Source organism: Mustelus asterias, chromosome 5 (assembly GCF_964213995.1).
Source record: "Mustelus asterias chromosome 5, sMusAst1.hap1.1, whole genome shotgun sequence".
NCBI classification, from domain to species: domain Eukaryota; kingdom Metazoa; phylum Chordata; class Chondrichthyes; order Carcharhiniformes; family Triakidae; genus Mustelus; species Mustelus asterias.
Window position 1 is genome coordinate 134,107,012 of NC_135805.1, and position 23,457 is coordinate 134,130,468.

The window sequence follows — 23,457 nt, forward strand, 5'->3', positions numbered from 1 at the left end:
TCCACATCATTTGTTGCTACTTCACAGAGGATGAAGTGAGGGGTTTGCAAAACTATTTACATTCAAACACCATAAATTAGATTGTTCAAACGTTGAGAGGAAATTCAGTGGTATTCAAGGTAGCATCAACCACGAGATGGGATAAACAACTGTTAGAAATAGGTCTACTGGAGAGTGAAACTGAAGAGTGTTAGATGGAAATGTTACTTTCTCCTGTGATAGGTTGTGCAAAAATCTAAGATGATCTGATGGTTCCGACTATGACAAGTGTTTATCCTCAAATCAGTCACACAGATGCCAAAAGCAACTCTAAAACAAGTTACATTCTTCTCAAAAAAACATTCTGGAGTATTCTGGCTGATGGCCATGAAGATTTATTTTCTGCAAGTGGAGGGCAGCTATTGTTTTTAAACATAGGGGGCGGGTTTCTTGCTGTGAGCACATTAAGCAGGTTCGAGCACTCCTGCCATAACATTGGCAGAGCTAATCAGGACTCGGTAAAGATGAAGTAATGGTGAGTTTAATTACACAGGATTTTACTACAGGCACTAACTGTGTGGACAAGATGGAGAACCCAGTTTATATTCTGTAACTTTGAAAACTTTTACTCGCATGCTTGTGGCATAATCCAAAAAAGAAATCTGCACATACTGACCTGGATGAGAAAGTGGAGGGATGGGTTGGTAAGTTTGCCAACGACACGAAGGTTGGTGGTGTTGTGGATAGGTTGGAGGGATGTCAGAAGCTGCAGCGTGACATAGATAGGATGCAAGACTGGGCAGAGAAGTGGCAGATGGACTTCAACCCGGATAAATTTGTAGTGGTCCATTTTGGTAGGTCAAATGGGATGAAAGAGTATAATATCAAGGGTAAGAATCTTAGCAGTGTAGAGGATCAAGGACTCTTAAATCGGCCTCGCAGGTAGAGGAGGTGGTTAAGAGAAGGTGTATGGTGTGCTGGCCCTCATCAATCGAGGGATTGAGTTTAGGAGTCGGGAGATAATGATGCAGCTTTATAAGACCCTCGTCAGACCCTACTTGGAGTACTGAGAGTTCTGGTCGCCTCATTACAGGAGGGATGTGGAAATGATCAAAAGGGTGCAGAGAAGATTTACAAGGATGTTGCCTGGATTGGTTGGCATGCCTTATGAGGATAGGCTGAGGGAGCTCGGTCTTTTCTCCTTGGAGAGACGAAGGATGAGAGGTGACCTGATAGAGGTGTACAAGATGTTGAGAGGTATAGATCGGGTGGATTCTCGGAGGCTTTTTCCCAGGGCTGAAATGGCTGCTACAAGAGGACACAGGTTTAAGGTGCTGGGGAGTAGGTACAGAGGAGATGTCAGGGGTAAGATTTTCACTCAGAGAGTGGTGGGTGAGTGGAATTGGCTGCCATCAGTGGTGGTGGAGGCAAACTCGATAGGGTCTTTTAAGAGACTTCTGGATGAGTACATGGGACTTAATAGGATTGAGGGTTATAGGTAAGCCTATATATAAGCCTAGGTAGGTAGGGACATGACCGGCGCAAATGTGGGCTGAAGGGCCTGTTGGTGCTGTATTTATTCTATGTTCTATGTTCTACTTATAGCTGTCAATATCCAAAGGAAATGGGAGAAGTGGCACTAAATCATTGTAATAAATTGCAAAGTTCAGACTGAAGGCAGTCAGTCATTGGAGGGTGTAAACTTAGCTCCCTAAGTCTTTTCCCACAAATTATATTTTTAGATATTTACTGTCCAGTAATTTTTAACTGTCTTAGGATGTTTTCTATGTTCAAGGCATGATACAAATGTAAGCTATTGTTGCAATAATTACTTCTGCCAATGGCTGCAGGTAAACTATGTCTGCAACTCATTTTTCTGTCTATTAAGGGGAACCAACCAGTTTACTAAATAAATAGCTCAATGCTACTGTCAAAATAGCAAAGCAAGGAATATCATCAGGAAACTTCACTTGCCATTATTTTCAAGTCATTTTTAGTCTTGTGCATTTTCACACTTTTATAAAGAAAATTTTTGCATAGAGATTATTAAGCATTATACAGATTCCTACTCTGTAAGGCTTTCAAATCAGAACTTGGTTTTAAGACTGTTTGGATGATATTGAATCATCCATAACTCTCCTTAAGCTATTTTAAAATAATTTTCAATTAAACTGACATGTCCTCGTCCAAGTAATTTCTTACCAAACTCGGATGTTATAAGTCTGCAAAGGGACAGATGCAGTGGTTAAATCACTGAATCAAACGAGTGTAGAATGCACTGCCTGTTGGGACCACTTCTGATGGCCATCGTCAAAAGTATTAGCTCACAAATCAATATCTTGTATGTGGTGAATATTGTTAATGAAGGGAACTGGAATCTTTAATAAATATGCTTATTTAAATTGCCCAGAATTTTGGCTTGCAGGATCCAATCTCCCTGGGTTTCAATGTCATAACAAAACACAACCACTGAAGCTTTAAAAGTCTGGGTTCAGGCTGCTAAGACTGCCCTGGATCTTCTCTTTACATTCACATCAAAAATCTAATGTTTGGTTTACCAATGGCATAATTTATAATAAGGCCATATAACACCTACAATTTCACTCAGCTCTTCAACCGCGAGCAATTTACTGAATGCTCAAGCCTCAGGAGCTTTGTTATCCTTATTTGAAGCCACAGGGTCAGCTGTTGCTAGCTTTCTAGTCTGGACAGTGAACTCACCAAAGTGTTCTCATATTAGAAAATCCTAACACTGGCAAATTAAACAAAAAGATGGCTCTTAATTTGCAAAATGGTTCATGAAATCCAATATTTTTTTAAAAATGACCTTTGTTTGCCGCTAGGTCTTCCTTGTCGCTACTGAACTGCTTTGGATCTTTCATTTCATTATTTTTAAATCATACCTAAAAAAGAGTCAAGTTTCCAGTGAGAATTATTTTCAATCACAGCGAGGCATATAGAATTGTCACTTTCCTGAAATCAAATTTTGTAAAAGCTTGTGGTTCAATCCCTATCAAGATCAATGGCTTTTAAAAGGGAGGAACCTTCCAGGGACTAATCACACAAGATTTCAAGTTAAGATTTTTATCGCCACAAGCAAACTAAAATCAATACTGACTAAACATTCCTCATAGAATCATAGAAACCCTACAGTGCAGAAGGAGGCCATTCGGCCCATCGAGTCTGCACCGACCACAATCCCACCCAGGCCCTACCCCCACATATTTTACCCGCTAATCCCACTAACCTACGCATCTCAGGACTCTAAGGGGCAATATTTTTTAACCTGGCCAATCAACCTAACCCGCACATCTTTGGACTGTGGGAGGAAACCGGAGCACCCGGAGGAAACCCACGCAGACACGAGGAGAATGTGCAAACTCCACACAGACAGTGACCCGAGCCGGGAATCGAACCCAGGACCCTGGAGCTGTGAAGCAGCAGTGCTAACCACTGTGCTACCGTGCCGCCCTAACCACTGTGCTACCGTGCCGCCCTAACCACTGTGCTACCGTGCCGCCCTGCACGGTAGGCAACTAAAACTACACAAAAGATACTCCCTATTGACTTAACACAACCGTATGCCACATTACACCGCACTCTCAGCAGAAATGTAGTCCTCTGTTTAAAGTCCCAAGCTGCTCCTCATTTTAACAGGATCCCTACTCCATCAATTTGCCACCAAGGGGCAACATTTCCCACTTTCTCCCATAAGTAGTATTGTAACACCAGCTGCGCTCAAAAAAACCATCACAAAGGTTTACGTGAGAGGCATCATTAAAAATCAATATTACATTCTTGGGAGGGGGGTCACCCTAAAGATAGAAATTTCAGCATCTAATTTGTTGAATGTTTTGTCTGCATGAAAATGTTCTCGATGAAATTTCCAGTGCCCTTTTGAACAAAGTCCCCATCATTGAATTTTGAGTGTAATCAAATAGACTTCCAGTTGCACCACTGTTAATTCAGTGAACATATCTGGCAAAGGAAGAAGCTCAAGCCAGTTTGTCTTCAACATATATTATACTGGGTTTTGTAAATAAACCTAGCGCAGGCTACCTTTCTCATTCACACAGTTTCCCCCTCCACAAGCGGAAATTAGTTCTTATATATGAGCCCTAACTTTGCCCCAATTAGCACCAGCTATTCTTAATCACAACTAGAGTGTGTACTCAATTGTCACAGCATTTGCAGCATTAACAGGTTTTCTTTTTAAAAAGAAAATAACAACATTCACAGATATTGGCCGGAACTCTGCCACCTCGCCCACCATGGAACCGGCGCAGTTGAAGGTTCGACAACAGAAATGTCCCTTGACCTCGGGCGGGAATTTCCGGTCTCACCCGAGTGAGGCCGTAAAATCCCGCGCATTATTTTTTTTAAAACTGAAAAAGATAAATAAATCTTATACTCCCAAGATTTACACCGCGAGGTGCCCTTCTAAGACTCCCAACAACTTCTCACTCAGTGGTTCTTTTGGTAAAACAGTCAGACAATGATGGCTTTAAGTTTGGAGATTTCTTTTCTTGTCAACACTTATCAATTTTTAATCACTTCTCATTCATACATTTTGTGAAGTGCACGCCATCCCAAAGGAAATGACTGTCTATATAACATTTAATAGGTATGGTCTCTTTGGCATCGCCTTGATATAGAAATTTTCCTAATAACTTTGATAAAAAGAGTGTCATGTCAACTGCCTCAACAAGTGCTAGACTTTCAGCAGCCAGAGTACTTTTTAACTATTCTCCTTATTTTCTTGGCTTCCCAAGCCAAGACTTTAACCTGGTGTTGTTCGACTTCTTACTGTGTTTACCCCAGTCCAACGCCGGCATATCCACATCATGACTACCAATAAAACAGGACAGGTGGGGAACAACAAAACTGACCTAACTGAAAATCATCATACCATGGATGCGTTTAAGCCACATAAACACTTTTTAACTTCCAAAGTTTTACTTCTACATCTGGTGCCTCCCAGGAGGCTGGAGAAGCACTCGTCTCTGGAGGTGATTGCCCTGCAGAAATGCAGTTTTTATGTCAGCTGACTTACATTCCCAAGGAACAGTTGCTAAAAGGGCCAAAACATTTTTTAAAAATTATCTTTCCCACTGTGGGTGGGACCATTCTGACCTTTTTATCTCTAAAGCATTCTTTAAAACCCTGGACCACTAACTTAGCTTTTGCCTCTCCTGTAGAATCTTTGCTGTACAGATTAATCGACGTGATAATGCTGGCTGACCCCTATTCAAAACCTCTGAATTCACGCCAAACTTTCTCCAACTTTCTAACTTTTCAGGGGCAGCACGGTGGCGCAGTGGTTAGCAATGCTGCCTCACAGCAGCAGGGACTCAGGTTCAATTCCCGGCTTGGGTTACTGTCTGTGCGGAGTTTGCACGTTTTCCCCGTGTCTGTGTGGGTTTCCTCCGGTTGCTCCGGTTTTCTCCCACAGTCCAAAGATGTGCAGGTTAAGTTGATCAACCATGCCAAATTGCCCCTTGGTGTCAGGGGGTTACTAGAGTAAAGAAGTAGGGTTACAGGGATAGGGCCTGGGAGGGATTGCAGTCAATGCAGACTCGATGGGCCTTTTGTTCTGCAGGGATTCTATGATTCTGTTTAGCCTCCTGTGTGGCTTTATCTCCTAATTCGTTGGCAACTAAATAAAAAGTCTTGGTCATTGAGAGTTCTGCTTCTATTACTTTGTCAGGATGGTGCTGCATTCTCCATTCCCATTGTATTGCCTAGTCAGACAGCAACTTCTATCAACTGTTGAAGTCTTTCCAAGCTACTGCTGTTGGATTCCCCTGGATAACCTGAGACTCTTTTCACCATACGTGAACGTATCCTCAACCTGGACTCATAGCCCAACATGTTACTGGAACTCGAGTTACTCTTTCACATTTTCCATTCTCCCACCCTATTCTGCCAGTGAGATCATGGCCCTCACTCCTTGTCCTTCATCCAGGACATTCAACCAATTTTTGCATTTGCCAGGTTTCCCACTTCTGCTGCATCCCTCCAGTTATTTGATCCAGGAACTCACTTTGGGCAGTTGGCCTTTAGATAAAATAGCCTTTTCCTGCTCATCACAATCAGTTTCTCTGCCAGTATCTAACCCCTGACCTAGCATATCTTGTACTCTGGGTCTACCTCACAAAATATATGAATATACCATGCACAAATCAATGTGCTGGTTGGAGTCATACCTAGCACATAGGAAGATGATTGGGGGGGGGGGGTCGTCTATCATCTCAGCTCCAGGACATCGCTGCAGGAGTCCCTCAGGGTAGTGTCCTAGGCCCAACCATCACTGCTTCAACAATGACCTTCCCTCTATCATTAGGCCAGAAGCAGGGATGTTTGCCAATGATTGCATGTTCAGCACAATTCCTGACTCCTCAGATACTGAAGACCGCCATGTTCAAATGCAACAAGTTCTGGACAATATTCAGGTTTGGGCTGACAAGTGGCAAGTAACAGTTGCGCCACACAAATGCCTGGCAATGACCATCACCAATAGGAGACACTCTAACTTGACATTCTTGACATTCAATGCTGTTGCCATCACTGAATCCCCCACTGTCAACATCCTTGGGGTTTCCACTGACCAGAAACTCAACTGGACCTGCCGCATTAAAACAGTGGCTACAAGAGCAGGTTAGAGGCAAGGAATACTGCGGCAAGTAACTCACTTCCTGACTCCCCAAAGCCGATCCATCATCTACAAGGGTCAAGTTAGGAGTGTGATGGAATACTCCCCATTTGCCTGGATGGGTGCAGCTCAAACACTCAAGAAGCTTGACAACATCTGGGACAGAGCAGCCCATTTGATTTGCACTACATCACAAACATCTACTCCCTCCACCACTAGAGGAGAACAAGTAAAGTTAAAGTTTATTTATTAGTCACAAGTAAGGCTTACATTAACACTGCAATGAAATTCCCCTAGTTGCCACAGTCCGGAGCATGTTCGGGTCAATGCACCTAACCAGCACGTCTTTCAGAATGTAGGAGGAAACCGGAGCACCCGGAGGAAACCCACACGGACACGGGGAGAACATGCAAACTCCACACAGACAGTGACCCAAGCTGGGAATCGAACCCAGGTCCCTGGCGCTGTGAAGCAGCAGTGCTAGCCACTGTGCTACCATACCGCCCCAGATTTAGGACTGAGTTGAGGAGGAACTTCTTCACCCAAAGGGTTGTGAATATGTGGAATTCCCTGCCCAGTGAAGCAGTTGAGGCTACCTCATTGAATGTTTTTAAGGCAAGGATAGATAAATTTTTGAACAGTAAAGGAATTAAGGGTTACGGTGAGCGGGCAGATAAATGGAGCTGAGTCCACAAAAAGATCAGCCACAATCTTATTGAATGGTGGAGCAGGCTCGAGGGGCCAGATGGCCTACTCCTAATTCTTATGTTCTTAAAGCCCAGTAGCAGTAGGTGCTATCTACAAGATGCACTGCAGAAATTCACCATAGATCCTTAGACAGCATCTTCTAAACCCACAACCATGTTCATCTACAAGGACAAGGGCAGCAGAAAGATGGGGACACCACCACCTGCAAGTTCCCCTCCAAGCCATTCACCATCCTGACTTGGAAATATATCACCGTTCCTTCACTGTCACTGGGTCAAAAACCTAGAATTCACTCTCTAACAGCATTGTGAGTCAATGTGGGTTGCAGCGATTCAAGAAAGCAGCTCACTACCACCTTCTCAAGGGCAACTAGGGATGGGGAATAAATGCTGGCCTAACCAGCGACGCACACATCCCACGAATGAATGAAAAAAACAAGGTACTTCATCATCCTATCACATTTTCAGTATCTGAAATTTATAATTCATTCTGATGACCTGTAAGGGATGGGCTTTTATTGTTTGATTCCTATGTTGTATAATCGTCGTTTTTCCCCTCATATTTTACAATTTTCCCTGGACCTTTCCACTACATATGTCTTGTGTCGTGTCACCAGGGGCTGTGTGCTGGAAGGGCAGTACTTTTCTCATAATATGCTCCAACTTCTTGGCAGAGTTTTCCCCTACTAAGACGGCCATAGGAAGTCAACCTAGATGTTACATGGCAGACTAATGGCCAACCCCTATAAGGAATCAGTGCAATTGGGATCAGCCGTTTATCCTTGCTAGACTATACAAGAAGAGCACCGAGTCCTGCTAAAGGGGAAGCCAACTTGGTGAATGCAAGGGAGGTGCCTTGGAGAGTGAAGAATTTGCCATGTGCATTACTGTCTGTTTGTTGCTGACCTCGGACTGTACAAAAACCCTGATGTGGATTGAACTTTGACCTGTAAGAGAACCCGCTCTGGTAATCTGACCTTCTTCGTCCATATTTTGACCTTGCCTCTGCCTTGCCCTCCTGAAGGACTGTGTTGAGGTTTCCTTGGGAAACGGATTAGACGTCCACATTTAAATAGGAATATATTGTGTGTAAAGTTAGGTTCAAAGAGCTAGGTCTTATATTTTCTTTCTTTTCTGTTTTTGCTGAGTATCTGAAGACCTTTAAACAAACATTTGTTTTTATGCATTTGGACAACTCTTATGAACTTCTGAACTGAGTAAACTCCACCCTGCCTATCACAATCCCCAGCCCCTTGCAACATCACCCTTGAAATAAATCAGATCATTGGAAATAAAGTCTACCACAGGCGATCTTATGCAATGTCACAAATGCTCTCTGAAACTTTAGCTTTGATAATAAGCTTTCCTGCCTGCATGTAATCCATTCAAATTGGCAGAGAAATGGAACTAATGGTAGTTCCTTCTAGGGCAGGGGGAACATCAGATAGTACAATAGACCACTTTGGGTTGCTTCCATATACCAATTGGTCAGTTTAGACCCATCCCGAACCACCCTGATGTTATCTGTGGGAGCTCCTCAATGAGACACTGATTCGTGGTGGTATATAATTATTGTTTTTTGAAATGGTGTGAAAAGTCATGTGAAACCATCCGTGAAAATAAGCAGCCCAGTCTAGTGTACCCTAAAGGAAGAAAAGACTATAATACTATAAGACACATAAACACTGGTGTAATACACATATACAATTTTATCTTGAATTTACCCCTTATTCCAAACTACATCTCCGATACCTGAACTCAGTAAGACTTCCCTGTTCCCCAAACAACATTCATCTTAAACAAATCTATAAGTCGAATTCAGCTTATAATTACCACACAATACTAGGAGGATGATCCAGTCTGGGAAGCATCTTTTCCTGGTTCAGCACAGGCAGCTAAACTGCCGTTACAAAGGTTTCTGCATTTGCTTAGCTGTAAGACTTTACAAATGACCTTTGCTGTTAGTCTACTTGCTGTTAGAGGTTAAACTGGCCTTCCAGTGAGATGCTAAACTGGCCTCTCTGCTTCTGCAGGAGTAGACAATTTTACCCCTGGCCCTCTTGGATTCCGCCCACTGTATATTGGGCCATCTGCTTCTCTTACATTCCTGACTCTTGGATATCAGCATCTGCATGCCTCCTCTGATCTCAGTCATCTCGGTAAACTGCCTTCTGGCGACAGGACCATTTACATCTGATGTTATCTCGATGTCGGCTAAGCTTGTTTTCGGGGAAAGGACGCATCACATCAGTGCCTTTGAATGTGGGCTGCTGCGGACATCAGGCAGATTCTCCCTTGTTGCTAGGTAGATTACATCCCATCATTCCCTTTATTAATTCTGGGTCTGGTTAAATCCATGACACCCCCAAACATTTGCAAAAACTTTTTAAAATATACAGCCCACGCCAGTACCATTTGCAACTTGCAAGTCTGTCAACCAGTATCTAATGCAACATCTCACCAACTATGTGATTCCTCTCACATAAACCATTGCTAAACAGGCTCTCAGCCACAGTATTCGTGACGGCAATACTCAAATTTCAATTGTCACGTGGAGATGCAAGTGATTCTGTGTTGTCATGTGTCGTGAAGGCCGCCTTGGAGAACGCTTACCCGAAGATCAGAGGCTGAATGCCCATGACTGCTGAAGTGTTCCCCAACTGCCTGCTGATTGTCGAGCGGTGTTCATTCATTCGTTGTCGACAACAGTCACGGGCATTCAGCCTCTGATCTTCGGGTAAGCGTTCTCCAAGGCGGCCTTCACGACACATGACAACACAGAATCACTTGCATCTCCACGTGACAATTGAAATTTGAGTATTGCCGTCACGAATACTGTGGCTGAGAGCCTGTTTAGCAACGGTTTATGTGAGAGGAATCACAAGGCGGCCTTCACGACACACGACAACACAGAATCACTGAGCAGAAACTGATAGCCAAGTTCCGCACACATGAGGACGGCCTCAACCGGGATCTTGGGTTCATGTCACACTATCTGTAACCCCCACGACTTGCCTGAGCTTGCAAAATCTCACTAACTGTCCTGGCTGGAGACAATACACATCTCTTTAACCTGTGCTTGGCCCTCTCTCCACTCACATTGTCTGTACCTTTAAGACTTGATTACCTGTAAAGACTCGCATTCCAACCATTATCTTGTAAATTGAATTTGTGTCTTTATATGCCCTGTTTGTGAACACAAGTCCTCACTCACCTGATGAAGGAGCTTGAGACTCCGAAAGCTAGTGCTGCCAAATAAACCTGTTGGACTTTAACCTGGTATTGTGAGACTTCTTACTATGCTTACCCCAGTCCAACGCTGGCATCTCCACATCATGCTTATCAATGACTCCAGCATTCCTCAGCAGAGCTTTTAATTTCTGCGATGAATTGTGTGCAAAGTGTCTGTGTTATTTCCAAATAATTATTTTCCTGTCAGCCTGATTCTTATCTCCTGAAGCCAACAATTCTGCCTGGACTCCTCGATGAAAATATCTGGTTTCCTCAATGGTACGCAGTAACGCCCTGATAGTGAAATGTAACCCCATGACTTTCCTGAATACAACTGCTTTGTTATTTTCCATATTTAGTTTCATCTGCACTTTTTTCATTGAGGACTTGCCCAACAATAAAGGTATCTAACTAGAGACCACTTTAGAACTAATGAAGAAACTTACTCCAATTACTTTGCATGGAATGACCACTCTTTTGACGTCCTCAAACCAAAGGCAGGTGGAACTTCCATACTTTTTAACTTTATGCCAATTTACTTGTCAGGAGATTCCAAGTAGCAATTGAGCCTATCCACCCCACACACTGTAGAGGTGCAATTGCTATTCAACACAGCACAGTTGAACGAATCAGCAATCAAAAGGCTCACTGGACTTAGGCTAAGCTGTTCATCCTCATTGTTTTCAGCATCAGAATTGTCCATATCATGTGTTACTTCAGCGATTCGATTTTTTTCGTTCCAACAACACTTGTTAATCACTCCTTGTACATTTCTAGGGTTCATAGACCAGTGGATGCCATCACAGGCCTGCTTTCTGTCTCGATCCATAAATTGGCTAAAAGTGCAATCTTCTTCAGACCATCTGTTAGGAACTGCGTCCCTGTATTGTTACGGACAGGAGGGGTTTAATTTAAAACAGCCCTAATTTCATCCCTCACCACCTGGCCATAAACAGAAAGGTTTTTAAAAATTTTTCATTCTCTCCCTTATAGGTGATGCCATATTTTTCAAGTCCTCAGTTCTGGAGTAATCCAATCCTCTATTAATAATCCCACAGCAAACATGAGATAGGGTAGAATCAATGGGTTAGTTTATTTTACACACACTGAAATGTGGCGAGAGTGTGTCGCTATTTAACTCTCACTTCTTCCTCCTGGACAAAGGATGCATATTCCTGGTCTGGATTCTTGAGATGGTTAACGTTTCACCCATTAATAAGTTTAACAATGGTTTCAGGGTCCTTTGTCCTCAAAGATGTGCCATCTCTGGTAGGCAGTCTGCCTTAGAAATATAGAATATCTTTGTACAACCATTTTGGAATTTGGCTTTTGCAAGCACATGGTTGTTAGCATCTCTTCGGGGGACCACAATTGTAGCTGCTCTGAATCCTAGTGTGTGTCATAGTCGGCAATAGCTTCAGTCATTGTAAAGCCTTTGTCCAGTTTTAAAGGGCTTATAAATGATATATTTTATAAATATATAGTGTGACATCTTAGCTCCGGAACAATGCTGATGCTTATATCTAGTATCCAGGTGGTCTTGACATTCAGCAGCTATGGAGTCCTCCATTTTTTGCATCACTGCAGAGCTACCTGTTTATGGCCTGGTGTGGAAGTGTTTGTTTTCCCAAAGCATTTTACTTTAAGTGTAGTGACCATTTGGTCTAAAAGCGAATCTTCTCCATGAAATTGAAGCCTTGTCAGTACCAGAATCTATTTATATGTGAGATTTGTGCACAATCCAGTAACTTGAGTGCAAGTAGTCTCAGGGATCTCCAACTTAAATATTGTCCATCTATTATGCAACCTATTAAAGGCCATAGTATACTCTTCCATGGACTGATTATCTTTGTAAATGTCAAAAGTTGACCGTGCTTCATAGGTTCCAACAGATCAACTTCCTTGTAAATCCTATCCATAAATTGTAACAGAAGAGCTAATCCCTTTTCAGTATCCAAATCATCCACATCCAGCTGCAAAAATACTTCTAACCTTACTTTTTCCTGGTAGTGATAAAGCTGAAGCCATGCTTTCCTTCCTCTTGGATAACGAGGTAACCAGAGTCCACCTCGTTTTTATATTGTTCATACTGTTCAGAGTCTGAAACAGAGGCTGATATCCGATTCAAATTCTCAAGCTTTGATAATCAAAGCTTGAGAATTTGAATCGGATATCAGCCATCTCACACCAGAGCCTGCTGGTAGCAGCACATTTGTCAGAAGAGAGACACAAAAGTCCCTTATTCAGCTTCCAACCACCACAGGTCGATGTTAATCCTCTGCTAACAAGTTAATTCACTGAACACCCATTTGGCAAAGGAAGATGCTGGAGCCAGCCTGTCTTTAACTAGGTTTATTCACAAAATTCAATATAACATGATTGCAAGCTATTTTTCATATACCCTCAACAGGTAGAAACTGATTAGTATTTTAGGGACACATAGGGCCTGATTTTACCATTTTCATTCTAAGTGCTGAATCTGGTCGCAATTCAGATCCGACTTGGAAATCTGCTTTCGGGCGCCCCCATTAGCACTCAGCCTGAAAAAAAAATCGCGAGTCCCATTCATTCTATGGGCGGGGCTTATCACGCCCGAAACGATAAGAGCTCTGAACTGCGCATGCGCAGTGAGAAAAAAATTTGAAAAAGCGCGCCCGTTTCAGGTCGCTCCCGGGCCGAAAAAAGCGGAGAAAGCAGCCAGAGAGCGAAAAGCGGGAGTGATGGCCCCCACAAACATCACCCCACCCCTACAGACATAACTGTCTGCCCTCACTCCCCCCTCACCCCCAGAGAAGGAGCTGCCATCACTTCCCCCCCCCCCGCCCCCCAACCCCCCAGAGGAACATGGAACACCTGATCCGCCTCCTCCCTCCCCACCCCCTCACCAGCGAATGATCTGGCTCGCCTCCCCCCCACCACTGATTTGAGTCAGAGCCGTTGGAAGCTCTGAACTCACCTCTTCAGCAGCTGAACGCCCGATTCAGACTTTTATTCAGCGTGTTCATTTCGATGTGATTCTGGATCGGCTAACGCGATGGTAAAGGGGGAAATGCTGATAAAGTTGGGCAGGCAGTTAATTAATTCAATTTAAATGCATGCAAATATATTTAAATCGCCGTTGCACCCGTTTCGGGCGCGAATCGGATCGCGGCCATTCCCAGGTCTCAATAAAGTGGCCATCTGCGCAGACGCGGGCGCGGATTGCGTTAATGATCTCACACCCGACTTTACCACGTTTTCGCGCCTGTTGGTAAAATAGGGCCCATAGTATTTTCGGGCTGAATCTTAAGTGCCTTAACCTTTCCCCAATTAATATCAGTCGCTCCTCACAACCAGAGGCGGCACGGTGGCACAGTGGTTAGCACTGCTACCTCACAGCGCCAGGGACCTGAGTTCAATTCCCGGCTTGGGTTACTGTCTGTGCAGAGTTTGCACGTTTTCCCCAATTCTACGTGGGTTTCCACCGGGTGCTCCGGTTTTCTCCCACACTCCAAAGATGTGCGGGTTAGGTGGACTGGCCATGCTAAATTGCCCCTTAGTGTCCCAGGATGCGTAGGTTAGGGGGATTAGTACGGTTGCGGAGATGGGGCCTGGGTGGGATTATTGTCGGTGCAGACTCAATGGGCCGAATGGCCTTCTTCTGCACTGTAGGGTTTCTATGATTCTAGAGTATATACTCAATTATCACAGCATCTGCAACAGTAACACCCACTGGCAACTCTTTGGTCTTTAACTCTCCACAAGTCTCCTCTCTTCAAACAGAAAATCTGTCCTCATCAGCACTCTGTTTCATTATTAACCCAAAAACAGCCCTTTCCTTCTGGTGGGCACAGCAGCACCTATTATTGTGTTTCTTCTTCCCCAAGTCTCTGTCTGACTGACTCCAAGGATGGAATTCTCCCCCAAAAATTCTAAGTGTCGAGTTCGTGGGAAAACTGGAGTAACACATGCTGTTTTTTTCCAGTGAGAGTTCACACTAGAATCTTCCACACACTGTGCAATGCAGAGGCCACCAGTGTGATTATCATTAAGTTTCCTGGGGCGGGGCCTATTCACGCTGGAGAGGCTGAAATCAGCGGGCCTCTGCGCATGCGCAGTGGCCCCGAACTGTTGGCCTTCCCGTTTGCTGGCCAGTTCGATGCAGCGGGACCCCTGCAGTGCTGCTCCCCCAAACCCCCCACGGCCCAATCGCGGCCCCCCGTCCATTCGCAGGTCAGCCCTGAATCTCCCTATTTCCCCGTGCCTGCCTGATTACCAGCCCCCATAGTGACGATCTCCCTCCCCTCTTCCCCGATCGCTGACTTCCCTCCAACCCTGACCGGATCCCAATGCAGAATGGCAGCGGGACCCCGACCTCCACTGATCGCCCCTTAGGCCCCGCCACCAGCAGGCTCCCCTTAATAGGCCCTGCCCCATACCCGGTGGGCAGCACCTGGGCATGGGCACTTTGCCTCTTGGGTAGTGCCAGGAGCACAGGCTGGTACTGCCAGGGATGCCTATACCCAGGGGACACCACCGTCCTGCTGCCCAACTCCCTGGGAGGCTCCCATTTCACTCCAGCGGGGTCAGGCCGCTCGTTTCCCGAAAGTGGGAAGCTCATCTCAATCCTGCTGGAGTGAAATACTTCTGGCAGCGTGGGAGATGCTAGCGGGCTAGGCGAATTCAGTCCCAGGCCCACGAATAGCATTTAAATAGAATGTAGAATACTATTTAAATGCTAGCCCCACCTCCCAGCTGATTTCCAGTGCCGCGCAGATGTCGCCAGAAATCCAGGCCTGGACGAACGCTAAAACATTAGCACAGCGGAATGGGAGAATCCCCCCCCACCAAAGAGTCTGTATGCAGCAATGCCAGCTGCCTCCTCCTCTGTGCCAAGGTGTCAAAACTTGCACCTTACTTTCAAATAAGTTTTACTCGAGTTTCTAACTCCACAACGAGGTTGGTCACCAGACAGATTCCATAGGAAATTACATCTCTCTTTCCACTCCACTCCATTTTACCTTGAATTAAAGGGGACAGTTTAAAACATAACCGTTTTATAAAGTACACCATTCAGAACACTAAAAATCATCAACTCTCGAGTTAGAGGCTGTGCTAAGGGACGAAAATTAGACATTTTTGAGGAAGTATATCCGACAAGTTATGTAGGAGATCTTCGATAACATTCCTGATGAACCTGGGGACATAGCATTTCAGAACGGAATAAAAGGCAAAAAAGGCACTAAGCAAACTTTTAAATACAAAAGATTAGAGCTGACCAAACCAGAATTAAACAAACAGGAGCGCAGCATTGTGCAGAAGCAGAGTCACAGATAATGATAATAGCAGTACAGCTCAGTGGGCTGCCAACTAAAAGCTAATTGTGTCGAGGGAACGGCTCAGAAATAAATGAAAAATGAACCTGTGTACAGAAGGAAAAAGGTACAAGAAGTAAAACAATGGCAAGTTGACTTGAGCAACTCGCAGTACAACATTACCTACTTTTAGGAAGGTTGACAGGTAATGAAAACCAAGTAAAACGACGGTGTTCCTCATTAATAGAAGAAGCCATTACCAAATGGCACACAAGCTAATAGGCACAGAAACAGCAAGTCTTGAATATTTCATATATTTTGTAGCTAAAATAATATGGTGAGTGGTCTCATGATTCCAACAGAACTGTAGTTCTAGGTAACGCTTTGACATCATTGTGACTAAACCAGAACAATGGGACAGTATTTTGTATTAAGCCAGTGGTTCCCAAAGGGTGCGGCGCGCCACACTGGTGCGGCGAGGGGGGATGGCAAGTGTGGCGGGAAGATTCAAGGACAATCAAAGAAACATTTAAACATGGATAGATATTTTTCCGAAGTGAGAGCAAGAGCATCAAGTGATGCGGAGGACGATCCGAGTCCACGTTGTGATCCAGAATCGCTGTTCGAACAGAGTGCTGAAGAAGAGTCGTTTAATTTTACACCAGTAGCAGGCCCAAGCAAACCTCTAAAAAAGAAAGTTTGTCGACAATATATGGATAGCTATTTGAATCTCGGTTTCACATGGACTGGAGACGAAAACGTACCTCGGCCTGTGTGTTTGATCTGTGGTGAGAAGCTTTCCAATTCCAATATGGTCCCAAGCAAGATGAAAATACATCTGTTGTCAAAACATGGAAATCTGGCAAACAAGGATGTTCAATATTTTGAAATGCTTTTGGAACAGCAGAAATGCCAACGATCATATTTCGAAAAACGAATGACAGTCTCAGATAAGATGTAGATTGTATCTTACCAAGTGGCTGAATTGATTGCTCAACAGACAAAACCACATCCAATAGCTGAAAAATTGATTCAGCCTGCCTGCAGCTTGATTGTGAAAACTTTGTTTGGTGAGGATGCTGAGCGAGAAGTTATGGAAATTCCTTTGTCTGGTAATACAATTCGCAGAAGAATAGTTGATTTGTCAGCTAATATTGAGAAGCGTGTTTCCGAAAGTATGAAAAATTCTAAATTTGCCATTCAAGTTGATGAATCAACCGACATTAGTGGAAAAGCACAGTTGCTTGCCTATATCAGATTCATTCACAATGACGAAATAATCACACAGTTTTTATTTTGCAAGGAACTTGAAAAACATACCAGAGGACAAGATATTTTCCAAACCTTGTCTGAGTATTTGGAAAAAGTTGAGATTTCATGGGATTCTTGTATTGGAATTTGTACGGATGGAGCGCCATGTATGATAGGGAATGCGAGAGACTTGGTGGCACTCATCAAACAGAAAAATCCAGATGTAATATCAACTCACTGTTTTTTACACAGAGAGGCATTAATCACCAAGACCCTTGTAGCTGATTTGAAGTTGGTTCTAGATCAGACTGTGCGCATTGTGAACTTCATCAAAGCAAAACCACTAAAGATGCGGTTATTTGCTCAACTCTGCAAAGACATGGAATCAAAACATCAATGCCTAATTCAGCACTCGGAGGTTCGCTGGATGTCCCGCGGAAAAGTTTTAAATCAGGTGCTGGAACTGAAGAACGAATTAAGAGAATTTTTGGAACAAGAAGGGAACCCATTGTACCACCAACTGAATGACAATGACTGGTGTGCAAGGCTGGCATATTTGGCCGATATCTTTTCCCGGTTGAATGTGCTCAATGTCAGTATGCCAATATCCTCACAACTACAGACAAACTAAATGCATTCAAAAAAAAAGCTCTGGCTCGGAAGAGCGATGCAACATAGCCTCAAAATGTTCCCACTGGTAAAAAGTTTTAAAACGAGCAATGAATTGTACGGCCTCATACAGGAACATCTTGCAACACTGGTAGAAAAGATTGATCATTACTTCCCATCGTTGTCTACAGAAAAATTCGACTGGGTTAGAGACCCCTTTGCGAATTCTAGCTGTTCAGGTCTGACATTGGATGAGGAGGAGGAAGTGGCCTGCATTTCGAGTGGTCGCACCTTGAAAATGAAACATGGGAGTATGCCACTGGACTCTTTTTGGATATACAACCAGAAACAGTATCCACGCATCTCTTCAAGAGCATTAGCTATTCTTCTACAGTTCTCCACGACATATTGTGAACAGGAATTTTCAGCTCTGACAAATATCAAAGACCAGAAAAGAGAAAAGCTTCTTTGTGTTGATGAGGAGATGAGAGTTTGTTTGGCTCAAATTAGACCTAATATAAATGAGATTGCCCGACAAAAAGCTCACACCTCTCATTGAGTTTGTATACTTACTTAAGGTTACATATGTAAGAGGCTCGTCTATAAGTATATTTTGGGAATGAATCATGTTTTTATGTAGCTGCATTGTTTTATACTTTCTGGATGTCCCATGATCATATTATAAAGTAGTTGTGTTCTATGTTATGAATCAAGCACTGCTAGGAGTTGTTTTCTTTGTTTTTGAATGTATTTCTTGTCAATAAAAAATTTGGTGTGGCGCGAGCTAATTTTTATTCTGAAAGTGCGGCCCAGTGAAAAAAGTTTGGGAACCACTGTATTAAGCAATAGCCACAAATCATATCCTCAATCATTCCCCAGTATTCAGTTCTTAAAAAGACAGCAGCCTTCCAGAAGTTGGCAACATGAAGTGTTTAAAATAAGATCTACATTTGACAGCTGTTAATACAAGGGGAATGCAAATTGATAAAATACATGCATATCTCAGCATCTTTCTTCATTTTATATAGCTGCTGAAAATAAGGGGCAGATGTAGATGGTGTAATTATCAAAGGCATGATCAAATCAGCAATAAACCATGATAAGGGCAGGTGTTGACAATGATAGAGGTGAATGCTCTTTGTAAGGAAAGGCAATGGAGTTTAGTTTCCTAGGGAATGCCTAGCTGATTCTTGAAAATGCAGCACTTAGGAGTCCTTACCTAACATATTCCTTTAAAAATAGCCTAAAATGCATTCTAGACCAGAGCAAGATAGTGGCTAAGATATGGCAGTTTTTTGCTGTTTCATTCTGTCTCAAGCCTATTTTGAATTTGCTGTTTTTTGACAGTTTTGCTTTCTATAATTTTTCATTGCAACTCGGAGGTTTTTCACCCTTCCTTATATTTTGAACAGCTATTTTGATCTTGGTTATTTGGAATTCCTGATAAAACTCCCAAGTGGTCAATATTTTCAAATAAGAACTCTCATTCTTGCTGCTGGTTGTTGCTTCAGTGGCATGCACTAAAATCTCCAGATTAACAGGAATAAAGCTGGCCCTGAATAAAACAAAAGTCTGGTACAGTTGGCTTATTCTCATTGTGCAACAGTATACATATTCTAGTCCTGTGCCTGGCATTTAATTTTTTCTGAGCAGCACCCAAGTTTAAAATTGCCATGCAACTTTTAAAAGTAGTTATGGCAAGATTAATCCTATCTTAAAGATCAATAACATTGAATGTGCTAAAGGAGTTTTGAGTTTTTGATGTCTCATTTCCCTTTGCTGCTGTTTTTTAGACTTTAAAACTATTTACAAAAATCAAATACAAACCAGGCGAGTCAGAAGTATAACAGAATAAAAAAATGAATTCAGTTTAAAATTAACTCTAAAATTACACAACTGGCTTTTAAAGTAAATCTAAGTATACCTTATTAACTTCACAATGTTTAAAAAAAACTAAGAGCTATGTCTGAGCAATCTACGATCGTTATTTGAATGCTGATATGCGCTTTCTACAACACCGCACAATACATCTCACGTGTACTATGGTTCCTGGAGATATTGAACATAAGAGTATAACTTAATTACAAGCAGGAGTGGGCAATTTAGTCCCTCGTGCCTGCCCATCATTTAATACGATCAAGGCTGATCTCATCTCAACCTCAACTCCATTTTCTTGCGCGTTCACCATAGCCCTTCAACCCCATTACTAATTAAAAATCTGTCCACCTCTTCCTTAAATTTACTCAATGTCCCACCATCCACCACACTCTGGGGTGCTGCATTCCACAGACTCACAACCCTTTGACAGAAGTAATTTCTCCTCATCTGTTTTAAATCTGCCACCACTTCTCCTAAAGCTATGACCTCTTGTACTAGAGTGCCCTACAAGAGGAAACATCCACTCCACGTCTACTGTGTCAATGCCCTTTATCATCTTGTACACCTCAATTAGATCTCCTCTCATTCTTCTAAACTCCAGGGAGTATAGGCCTAAACTGCCCAATCTCGCTTTGTAAGACAAACCCCTCATCTCTGGAATCAATTTCGTGAACCTCCTCTGAACTGCCTCCAATGCAACTACATCCCTCCTCAAGTAAGGGGACAAAAACTGTACACAATGCTCTAAGTGCCATCTCACTAATGCTTTGTACAGTAGAGAAACACTTTACTTTTATATTCCAATCCTTTATCAATAAATATTAAGATTTCATTTGCCTTCCTTATTACCTGTGTACCTGCATACTAGTTTTCTGCGATTCATGTAAAAGGATACCCAGATCCCTCTGCACCGAAGCACTTGAGTTTCTCTCCATTTAGATAATAATTTGCCTTTCTTTCTTCCGACCAAAATGGATAAACTCACATTTATCTACATTAAACTCCATCTGCCAAATTTCGTCCCATTCACTTAAATCTATCCACATCATTTTGTAAATTTCTTATTTCATTATTGCAACTTACTTTTCCCATCTATTTTAGTGCCATCTGTAAATTTGGCTATGGTACCTACTGTCCCTGCATCTAAGTCAATAATATAGATTGTAAATTGTTGGGGTTCCGAGGACCGAAACCTAGTGGCACCCCAATAGTTACATCCTGCCAACCAGAAAAAACCCCATTTATCCTGACTCTCTGCTTTCTGCTGATTAGCCAATCCTCTATCCAAGCTAATAAATTGCTATGTGAACTAACCCTGCGTATTAACCCTTTGTGTGGCACCTAATCAAATGCCTCCAGATATACCACATCTATAGGATCCCCTTTATCTACCTTGCTTGTATATTTTTGAAGAACCCAGGTAAATTAGTCAAACATGATTTACCCTCATAAAACTGTGCTGGCTCTGATGGGTAACATTTTGATTTTCTAAATCTTCTGTTATTATTTCTAAATAATGGATTATAACAATGTCTCAATGACAATGTGGTCCCCATTCATCCCTTCCTAAATAAGTTTCTGGCTGGCAGCAAACAGGACAGTTCCAGGCAGCTAGGGAACTGAACAGTTGATGTGTGGTATACACACGCAAAGGCTTAACATAATCGCCTTATGCTTAAAATAATTAATATCAGACTACCAAAGAATAACATTTGTTCAATACTTGCACAGTTCACTAGGTTGTCTCCATCCTCCATCTCCTCTTGGAACTTTCTCCAAAGTGACCAATCCATCAATTCTAAACAAGCATTTTGTAATGAAAACAATAAAAAGTGCCATTGCTCAACTATTGAGAGACTTGCACTTTTTAAAGTTACATCAGAATAGCAGTTTATCTGAACCTACAACAGAATTGCAGTAGACTCTTCTTCTGGAAGCTTCTGCAGTAACTACATTTTCAAGATCGGATCACCGGTCTAGTCTAAAACTAGAGGGCACAGGTTTAAGGTGAGAGGGGAGAGATATAAAAGAGGGGCTTTTTTTTTTAAACACAGAGGATGGTGAGTGTCTGGAACGAGCTGCCAGAGATAGTAGTCGAGGCGGGTACAATTTTGTCTTTTCAAAAGGTAAATGGCTGTAGAGGGATATGGGCCAAATGCAACTGGGACTAGCTTAGTGGTTAAAAAAGGGATGGCATGGACAAACTGGGCCATGCTGTAAACCTTTATGACTCTATGACCTCCAAAAGGTGTGCTGTTTCACATGTCAAGACTCCATGAAATGCAACTGCCATTTGCTTTTGCAGTGCAAGGGATTGAGCCAAACCTATCTGTGCAGATCATCCATGTCAATGGGAAATGTATTTGGTGTCAAAGCAAAAAAGCTTTTGATCAAATCCACTTTAACTGTTAACACAACCAGCCAAACAGCCAGTCCAACTCCTCAGCTCAATTGCACACAAAGCCAGCCATAACCAAAGTTTAGTTTTAGTGTATTAGGAGTTGTTCTACCAGGAGAAATTATCACATTCTAGCTATTGCTTTGTGGCTATTTAATGTAGAATATCAAATTGATCAATAGAAGCTTTTTGTAACAGTAGAGAATGGGTAAGTTTTCATTTGTAAAAGCCAGGATAACAACAACATGGAAACAATTGTCAGTATCATGCCTATGATATATAAGCAATATTATATCCATAATCCAGATCCCATCAATTAAGGGGCTGCAAACTGTATGGTGAAACAACTGAACTCATTGCAACATAGGCCGTTTTTACGTGAACTGGCGCTGCAACATTTAGTGCTGACTTCAAAACAGTTTAAGTTCGAGTCAAATAGTACAATGTGGTAAGCTAATATCCAAGATACTTTCAGCATTTGACGTAAAAGAAAGACTTAAAATCAAATTCATTCAAAGGACTTCTATGATGTTAGCCCAGGATACAGCAGCTAAACTGAATCACAAGACATACCCACAAACTTATAATTTCCACATGTTGTAAAAGGAGTTCCTCTCTAATTAGCTTGAATTGAAAATGCAATGTCAACTTTGAGACCAGTAAAATTCAGGTCTTTAAGAGTATGCCTAGCAGCATCATTTTTAAAATTAAGGTTACAACAATTTTGTAAAGTCACAATACTAGACGACATGAAGTAAGAAATTCTGACGTTGAAGTCAAAAATAAAGTTTCAAAATACAATGACAAAAAGCATCTGCAACAGCTGCACAAATCCAAAATGAATTTGAACATGATGCACAAATAGAAAAGACATCTTACCTTTCTTAACATTTTGACCTTGTGTTTCTTATTTGGGAGTTGCTCGGTCTTTTCTATTATTTCTGTTTTTGATTTTACGCCAGCAGCATTAGTTGTAGCATTTAGTTCTTCTGAACAAATTATCTTTTCACTTTTTAAATGGATTGTGTGCTCATGGAATAATTCAGGCTTTGCTTTCTCCATGTCATTTTGCACACACTGAGGTTTTATTGTGTGACTATGATTAACCGATGGAGTCTTTTTGTCTTCCACAGCACAACATTTCAAACAAATATATTCTTTGTCTTCTTTCTCCAGTTGTTGGGCTTGGCTGAGTGTCAGTCCAACACACTCTCCATGAAACCAATCATCACATCTTCCACACCCTACCATAAACCTGAACACATAAAACAAAGTCTAGGTTAAAAAAGGATGAAAAGATGATTAAAAAGGTTTTTTAAAACTATTAGTAAATTCCATTGCTTGGATTCTCAACTAGTGCATTCTTAGGAAAGTATGTTTCCCGATGTGTGCTCTGCACTTTGGAGTGAATAGGCTTGCATTTCTCCAGCACCTATCAAAACCTCAAGACATCTTAAA

At 42.4% G+C, this 23,457-nt stretch overlaps 1 protein-coding gene across 3 annotated transcripts in view; it reads right to left on the reverse strand.

Annotated features, from left to right (window-relative positions):
- Positions 1-23,457, reverse strand: part of phf3 (PHD finger protein 3) — a 152,828-nt gene that overhangs the window by 72,163 nt on the left and 57,208 nt on the right. For all 3 annotated transcript variants that reach the window (XM_078213310.1, XM_078213309.1, XM_078213308.1), the window contains one exon: positions 22,879-23,254. In XM_078213310.1, coding sequence (XP_078069436.1) covers positions 22,879-23,254 — 376 coding nt within the window. The remainder of the gene's footprint in view (positions 1-22,878; positions 23,255-23,457) is intronic.